The sequence below is a fragment of the Nuphar pumila genome, chromosome 2 (genome assembly GCF_984573655.1).
Source record: "Nuphar pumila chromosome 2, dmNupPumi1.hap1.1, whole genome shotgun sequence".
NCBI lineage: Eukaryota > Viridiplantae > Streptophyta > Magnoliopsida > Nymphaeales > Nymphaeaceae > Nuphar > Nuphar pumila.
Genome location: NC_143250.1, coordinates 11,394,747 through 11,404,199, shown reverse-complemented (window position 1 = coordinate 11,404,199; position 9,453 = coordinate 11,394,747). Strand labels below are relative to the sequence as shown.

General features: G+C 37.9%; 1 protein-coding gene across 1 annotated transcript; it reads left to right on the top strand.

The window, feature by feature from the left end:
• Positions 1 to 6,175: 6,175 nt before the first annotated feature.
• Positions 6,176 to 9,044, top strand: LOC149844756 (exopolygalacturonase-like). Its single transcript, XM_089986168.1, has 6 exons — positions 6,176 to 6,308; positions 6,469 to 6,545; positions 7,351 to 7,668; positions 7,782 to 8,071; positions 8,364 to 8,595; positions 8,820 to 9,044. The coding sequence occupies exons 1-6, from the start codon at positions 6,176 to 6,178 to the stop codon at positions 9,042 to 9,044; spliced, it is 1,275 nt and encodes a 424-aa protein (XP_089842294.1).
• The last annotated feature ends 409 nt before the right edge of the window (positions 9,045 to 9,453 follow it).

The window sequence follows — 9,453 nt, the reverse complement described above, 5'->3', positions numbered from 1 at the left end:
TGGCGGGATGCTACAAGCGGTGTCGAGAACCAACTATTTGTCTTAAAAATTGTTTTGAAAAATTGTCTATGATTATTAAGACTCGTTATTTGTTTTGACAATGTTGTGGGTCTTAGAGTCCAATGTTCACAAACAATTGATAAATGGTTTAATTTGGTTCATGAATTGTATTGTCTCTTTTCTATCTTGGATTTTGGATTCTTGAGTTGGACCTAATCCATGATTTAGACCTGAACCCAAGTTCATTACGAAGAATGGATCCAATCCTATGTTAGGGTACCTGCAACCCACCTGAAATTCTAATCAGAACCAAAATAAATGTTTATGTTATATTCTAATTAAAGAGTTTTTAAAAAAAAATTATGAGAGATTTTAAGTATATTTTTTTGTTAAAATTTTGAAGTGTTATATCTTTTGTATTAGAGCATAGGATAAAATTTTTGGTTCATGACCTGTTCAGCAATCCAACATCACCAAGTAAGTAAATTCCAGCATAATTTTTTGATATGTATGTTATGATATTGCTCGATAAAAAATTATGTGTGCAATTAAGAACTTAGAAAAATTGCTAGGGACATCACTCAATAGGCATGACTACGGGACCTAGAAGCTTATAATAATTTTATTCTGATAGATGTCATGAGCGGTTAGGTTCAACCCATTAGTTTATATATGAGAATTTTGCCAAACTATTGAGGTTGAACATTGAGCCTTTGAATTACACATTAGATGTATACAACTCTATTGGTTATAACTCTATGCATGTAACTTATGTGCCAAACATAGACATAGAATTAAATGAGCAAAGTCTACATGTTGATCATGTCCTACTCGATATGACTGAGTATGATGTCATATTGGGCATGAACTGGTTATTTGAACATTATAAAAGTGTTTTATGTCAGAAAAAAATATTCTATCGCGACCAAGTCTCTCAGAGATGAAATTCAAATTGTTTAAACATGTTTTGAAGGATCAAGTCATTTCTGCGTTAAATGCTAAAAAATATCTAAGGAGAGGATGCAATGCTTTTTTGATAAGTGCAATCTTAGTGGAGCCTATGACTAAACTGATAGAGGAATTGGAGATAGTCAGTGAGTTTCCATAGGTATTCTGAGAAGAGTTGTCAGGACTCTTTCCATATCGTGAAGTAGAGTTTAGTATTAAACTAATGCTTAGAACTTTCTCAATTTTCAAGGCACCTTATTGTATGACACTGATAGAACTCATGGAGATAAAGAAGCAATTACAGAAGCTTTTGGAGTAGGAATTTATTCGAGCGAGTGTATTACCATGTAGAGAATTAATACTATTTGTGAAGAAAAATGATAGTTCGATGAGGTTATGCATCGTCTACAAGATGCCCAACTAAGTCACCATTAAGAACACATATCTTTTGCCCCGTATTGAGGATCTATTTGATCAGTTGTAGAAGGCTAAGGTATTTTTGAAGATTAACTTTAGATCTATATATCATCAACTCAGTATCAATGATGATGATATTCCAAAGACATCCTTTCAGATGAGAAATGGATATTATGAGTTCATAGTAATGCCTTTCAAATTCACTAATGTGCCAACAATATTTATGGATGTGATGAACTGGGTATTCTGATCACACTTGGACTCATTTGTGATTGTTTTTATTGATGACATACTGGTGTATTAAGAAAGTGAAGAGCAACATCAGGACCACTTGAGAACTGTATTGGGGACTTTTAGAGAACACCAATTATTTGTTAAGTTCTCAAAATGTGAATTTTGGCTTGAGAAGGTCATGTGATATCGAAGGATGGGGTGTTTGTAGATTGTACTGCGGTAGAAGTTGTGCTGAATTGGGAACAACCAAAGAATGTTGAAGATATTAGGAGTTTTTTTGGTTTGGCAGGATATTATCAATGGTTTATTCTGAATTTTTCACGAATTTCTCTACCTATGGCTATGCTCCTAAGAAAGGGAGAAAATTTTGAGCAGAATGATAAGTGCAAGAAAAGCTTCCAAAAGCTTAAGAAGAAGCCCACAACTGACCCTGCCATCCGATCAAGGTGATTTTGTTACATATACTAATGCCTCAGGTATAGGTCTGGGTTGTGAAATGATACAACATGGTAATGTTATTGCCCATGCAACTCAGCAATTAAAGATCCATGAGCAGAATTATCCTACACGCAACCTGGAGTTGGTGATAGTAGTATTTGCTCTAAAAATATGATGACACTACTTATATGGAGAGCAGTTTGAAGTGTCTACTGATTACAAAAATCTTAAGTACATGGCTTTTAAGTGTCTATTCTCACATAATGAGTTGAATATAAGGAAAAGATGGTAGTTAGAGTTTATTAAAGACTATAAATTTATTATTTTCTACCACCCAGCAAAAACAAATATTGTAGTGGATGCTCTTAGCCGCAAGGCTGGTGGTATCTTGGCTAATCTAGTATAAAAATAATGAAAATTATTACAGGATTTCATTTGTTGAAAGTCTTTCATTGATGATCACGGTGCTATCAGGTTATCTAATTTGGTCCTCTAACCTGAAATCATCACAAGGATCAATGTTGGGTAAAAGAAGGACCCTAAGTACGAGAAGTTGAAGACACTCACTCAACAAGGAAATACTTCTTTACGGCTTAATGAAGATGAAAGCATTTTGATGAAGGTGCGACTTTGGGTGCCCAATAACCCTAAGTTGGGGAAAGAACTATTATATGAGGCATACAAAACAAAGTATACAATTTACCCGGGGAGTACGAACATGTTTAAAAATTTATAATGAAGGTATTGGTGGAACAACATGAAGCATAAAGTCATAAGGTATGTCTTGAAGTGCTTAACATGCCAATAAATTAACATTGAGCATCAAAGAACTGGTAGAATTATACAGCAAATAGAGATTTTGCAGTAAAAATGAGAGGATGTTACCATGTATTTTATGGTGTGTTTACCTAAAACTCATCAACAATATGATGTTATTTGGGTAATAATTGACAGACTCACTAAATCGACACATTTTCTTCTTATTCTAATTGGTCAGCCCCTCGAGAGTCTGGCCGGTCTGTATATCAAGATAATAGTTCAACTGCACGGAGTACCAGTCTCAATTATATCCGACCGTGATCCCTGTTTAATCTTGCAGTTTTGGGGAACAATTGCAGCAAGCCTTAGGTACAAAATTAAAGTTTAGAACGAGTTTTCATCCCCAAACTGATGATCAGTTAAAAAGAACTATACAAACTCTAGAAGATGTGCTATGAACCTGTGTTTTAGGTTGAATGAACGATTGGGACATGTATATGGTACTTACATAATTTGCCTAGAATAATTGTTACCATGCTAGCATTGGTATGACTCCTTATGAAGCTTTATATGGAAGACCTTGTTGATCGCTTGTGTATTGAGATGAAGTGGGTAAGTGAATTGTTGATACACTAATTATACTACAACACTATATTGAGTAGGTATAAATGATATGGGATAGACTGCTTATGGCTCAGAGTTGGCAGAAAAACTTGCAAACCAACAAAGTAGAGAACTCACTTTTGATGTGAGAGATTGTCTTTGTTAAGGTATCTCCTACCAAGAGTGTGCTTTGATTCAAAAAAAAGAGGAAATTGAGTCTCAAATTTGGCAGTCTCTTTTGAAATCTTGGAACGAATTGGCAAGTTGGGTAGGTAGGGTTGGATTTAGGCCTCCCTTTGGGTTGGGTAGGTTGATTTGGGGTTCAGTTATTGATTGGTCATAGATCTTAGGCTAGATGAAGTGGGTAAGCCCCACTATGGTGGAAATAGCAATAGAAATGGGTTGTGGGTCTCAGGATGGATCATTAGTGAATTAATGAGGGAGTCGTCCAATAAAACCATGCTCAAAACTTTATTGTGAGGTGTGAACCAGATCATGATCTAAAACTAGAATTAATCTTTAAAAACTGGATCTAAAACATGAATTTAATCTGTATTCTTTTACTTGATAACATATGTACAAATGTGGGTTAGATTTGTACAGATATGAGTGACGAGGACAATGGGGAAAAGAGAAGAGTGAAGGGTTTTTTTGGATCATGTTAAAGTATTTAATTCAGGTTAGCTCAGGTAGGTTACGGGAGGCCTTTATTTGACAATTGTCAAAAAAACTCATGTATGTATCAGAAATTTCAAAAAAGGTGGTACCTAACATGGAATATCTGATAAAGAGTGAGTGTGTATGAGGAAATTTTCCCTCATAAATAGGGTAATAGAAATACGGGTATGTTTACATTGGTTTGAGTTCTCATTTCGGAATGCATGGAAGGAATCCATGATCAATGGTGTAGTGTAGGGCTGGGACTCTAGCCTCCTTGTGTTTGTATACATAATTAAGTTTCATATCTAACGTTTGCTATCACTTTTTAGATATGCACTGTTGGACATTTCGGTTTGGGTCCAACCCTAAGTATGACTCAGTTTGACCCTAATGAAAGGTTAGTGGGCAATTAGTGAGAATTAGTGGGGAAGGGGTTACATGAATGTGAAAGGGTTCACATTCTGTAACCCCTCACTTTCCTCCCACTATAAATAGAGGCATGGCTGCTTGATGAGAGTAACCAAGGTGTTCTCATTTTTCTCATTGGGTTTAGGGTCTTGCTCACCATTGACTTGAAGTCCTAGGTTCATCGTGGGAGTCGATAGGCTGAGGAGAATGCCGAGCACCCACACGTCGCTTCATCCATGACGTCTACCGCTATGTATCGTTCCGGTTATGTTGTTTTAAAGATACGCCAACATGCACTTGAATCACAAATTCTAAATCGCCCACATGAAATGGAACCTCACCTGATGAGTAAATGAATCATATTCCATTCATTTATATACAACCATTTTTGCACGGTTGGTAGATGGTGTGAAAACAGGTTTGTGTGATTCATTTATACGCTACTTCATTTTTGCATGTTTGCTGGATGGTGTGAAAATGGGCGTGTGAGAATTATTCTCCAACATTTATTCTCATTGGGAGCCAAGCAAAGGTGTCAGGTCCAAGCCAGTTGACCTTAAAAAATTTATTAAACATTTTAATATGTAAAAACATATTTTAACTAAAAATCTTACTAAAACTATTGAAAATTTATCAAAAATAAAATAATGCCTTTATGTGCCATAACATGCCGTGTCCACATGTTGTGTCATGTCTCCTAGACACGATATCCAGAATGGTTTCTCTGTGACAGCTGGCAGATAGTACACAAAACAGCCTATAGAGCAGGGATGGCGGTGGCTTGATATGATATCTAACGTGATCACTGCTCTTCTGTCAAGACCTCAAAAGGAAGTCTTAAGTTTGGAATGACAGGTAGTAGTAGGAACAGGGATAGCATTCGCAGTAATGTCATGGTGGCCAATTCTTTCTTTGTGTTTTTGCACAATTGTAATGGTCTAATTCGTTCAATATTTTAATGTGTCTGATTTCCTTACCTTCAAAAAAAAAAGAAAAAGAAAATGGTGCACACAAAGATGGTAATGCTTGAATGGTGAAGTGGAAAAGCTAAAGACCTACACTGTTTGCAAAACTATTTTTGGAGCCGGAAGTGGATGGAGTGGTTATAGCATCAACCAACATAAACCTGTACAAGGGGCAGGAGTACTGGGTACTCTTTAACAAGATTACCAACCTCAAGGTGACAGGAACTGGAACCTTTGATGGGCAAGGCAAATCAGCTTGGCCACTCAACCATGCCCTTACAAGAAACAGTGCAAAATCTTACCAGTTGTAAGTTTTCAATTAATTATTGGCACCACTTGGTGGTATATAAATATAGGCTCCACTCAATTCTTTCTTTGTGTTTTTGCACAATTGTAATGGTATAATTCGTTCAATATTTTAATGTGTCTGATTTCCTTTCCTTTAAAAAAGAAAAAGAAAAAGAAAATGGTGCACACAAAGATAGTAATGCTTGAATGGTGAAGTGGAAAAGCTAATGACCTACACTGTTTGCAAAACTATTTTTGGAGCCGGAAGTGGGTGGTCCTTAATTTGTTTAGATTTTGGGAGAACACAAGGCTAGAAAATAAGCTGCATTCAGCAACGCATATTTTAGTGTGGTGAAGAACATGCATGGCAACCGAAAAACACGTCAAACAAAGTGTCGAGTGCATTCTAAAAATATGCAGAAAGTTATATTTGGTGAAAGTCTCATGACCGTAGAATGGCTACACAAAAAATAGCTTCTCAAGACATTGAGAGCGTTTGCTGCTTCATGTGTGGATATGAGCCGAAACACCAAACAATCGCGTCTCTGGTTGGCCATCAGATTTCGTTGTGGCTCTGTAGTGTTGATGGTTGGTTAATTTCCAAATTGACCTCCAAAGTGAACCTATAAGATACTGCTTGTCTTCTTTTCTTGTACTTCAAGTTTATTGTTTTCTTCTTAACTTCTTATCTCAATGGATCTCAAATTTGTCGTTGTGCTCTCCACCTTGGCTTTTTGTGCGTACTCAGGCATTGCAGGCGCCGGAACGACTTTCAGTGTAGATAACTACGGTGCCAAGGGCAATGGCCAAAGCGATGATACCCAGGCCAGTTGATTTTATTGTCTTGGGCAAGTTTGAAAGCAAGAAAAACTCATAGGAAAAGAAAATTTTGCTGACGAGAAGTTTTGATATGATAAATTTTCTAAAATGAATTTTTTTTACTTGTTTGGGTAGCATGAGAAATATAAAATGGAAAATCTTAAAAAATGAAAGAGAGGAGAGGGTGGTGATGGAGCTTCTCCGGCCTGGTTTTTGGGAGGTGGGTGGTGGTGGTGAGAGGATGGTGGTGGTGGTGAAGCTTTTTCAGTGCAGTTTTCTTGAAAGTGGGTGATTTTGGGTGGTAGTGAGATGGATGGTGAAAAAATCATGGAGAGGGCGGTTTTCGGAAGGTGGGTGATGGTGGGTGGTGGTGAGAAAGAAAAGGGGCCCACAAAATTTTTCTGAAAACATTCCTCTATTCTCTAGAGGAATGTTTTCTATCAAAAAGTGTACTTTTTAGAAAAACTCTCAGAGAATTTTTTTCTCCTTTGGAAGGGTCAGAAAAACAGTACAGATTTGCCACTTTGTATCACTTTTCCTACATCATTCTCGGTTCCAAACATGACTTTATGCTTTCTATTCTTTCATGCATTGATGACTAAATGAAAAAACCAATATGATAAATAGACAATAAATTGTGAATTCTGCTTATAAGAATGTCTAGGTGAATGGGTGGTATTGAAGAAAACACTCAATCCGCTGACAGAATGTTTGGCTTTTAGTTTTGGTTTTAATTAATATCCCATATGCTAACAGATGTGTTCGGTTTGTTTGTTTTGTTGGTTGGTTCTTTGATTATTGGACATCCCAGGCATTTGCAAAAGCTTGGAGTGCAGCTTGTGGGGCCTCTGGAAGTCCAACTCTCGTAATTCCCAAGAAGAAATATTTGGTGGGACCCCTCACGTTTGAGGGGCCATGCAAGAACACGGGTGTTTTGACGATGCAAGTGGATGGAGTGGTTCTAGCATCAACCAACATAAACCTGTACAAGGGGCAGGAGTACTGGGTACTCTTTAACAAGATTACCAACCTCAAGGTGACAGGAACTGGAACCTTTGATGGGCAAGGCAAATCAGCTTGGCCACTCAACCAATGCCCTTACAAGAAACAGTGCAAAATCTTACCAGTTGTAAGTTTTCAATTAATTATCGGCACCACTTGGTGGTATATAAATATAGGCTACCACTCATTTCTTTTGATTGATTTGCTACCTAATTCGCGGTTGTTCTCACTTGTTCCCAGTCACTCAAGTTTTCTTTCTTGAACAACACCGAAGTTGGGGGAATAACGTCATTGAACCCCAAGTTCTTCCACATGGTTCTCATAAGCAACAAGAACATGAAGATTCACAACGTCCACATCACTGCACCAGAGGACAGCCCCAACACTGACGGCATCCACCTTGAGAGCTGCACTAGTGTCAAGATCATGGACAGCAACATTGGTACAGGGGATGATTGCATTTCTATTGGACATGGCAACAAAGATGTCTACGTCAGAGGCATCAACTGTGGTCCGGGACACGGGATCAGGTATACAAGGAAGCATGGTTCTGTAATGGGGCCGAACACATACAGTGTGTTTGGCCCTTTTGAAGTGGGGGCGAACATATGTGGCATCCAGTGGTTGGGGATGAACACATTTAATGCGTTCGGCCCCAATCACTAGATCTGATCATGTATACAAGTTGTTGTTGATAAATGCAAGAACAAAATAATAGTCACACACGCGTGCACGGGCACACAAAAGAAACTCATTATCCAAGGGCTAATATATAATAGACTTGCATGTTTATTTATATTTATGTTACTTCAAAACTTACAGTGTGGGCAGCTTGGGCAAGTATTCTTATGAGAAGGATGTGAGCGGGTTGATAGTAAAAGGGTGCACCTTCACTAACACCATGAATGGTGTAAGGATCAAGTCATGGCAAGCATCCCCAACCACGACCTCCGCAAGAAACATGACCTTCGACAACATTACCGTCCAGAACGTCAGCAACCCAATCCTCATCGATCAAAACTATTGCCCCTTCAAAACTGCTTGTGCTAAAATGGTAAATTTAACCTCTCCCCATCCTTTAATAATTTCCCTTTTCATCCTTCTTCTGTTCACATAAATATTTGAATCCTCCATGTAGTAAGTTGCATGTTACAACTACCAACAAGACAAACACCTGCTCCCCTTTGAATATTGCATGTTTTTTGTTAAATTGCATTGTCATCTCCACTTCTTCATATTGTTTAATCATTCAAGAAGCTAATTAATCCTTTTCTGCAGTCACCGTCACGTGTTAAGATCAGTGATATCACATTTAGCAACATCAAGGGGACATCCAGCACGCCACTGGCAGTGAGTTTGCAGTGCAGTGCTGGGTATCCTTGCCAGAACATTAAAGTTAAGGCGATTAACCTCAAGGGCCCTGGAGGAGGAGCTGCAAATGCATCTTGTGCCAACGTCAAACCCACCTACAGTGGAGCACAGAATCCTCCTCCTTGCAAGTGAAGAATAATAACAACAATCATATGAGTTAGCTCAAGACTCCCTGGCACGAAAAGCGTTTTGAGTATAGTGATTGGTTAATTGGCATCCACGGCCTGAGATTATTTATGTATTTCTTTTTAATCTCTTCCACTCATGACCAGTTGTTGGGTTTTTTTTTTAAAGGAACCAACTGTTGGGTTGTTATTTATTACATTTTTGCATTCTCTCTCTTTCTCTACCCCACATGCATGCCATAATATGTAAATATGAATACAGTCAAGCATACACTTATGTCCTCATGGGCAATGTGGGCGGAACCAAGCCCAAACCATCCAAGTTTAAGGATACTATACTCTTTGAATTGATTCCCGAGTATGTTTCATGGTTGAAACCAGAATAGTTGTTTATAAGCCGGTTCATTTCATCCTTG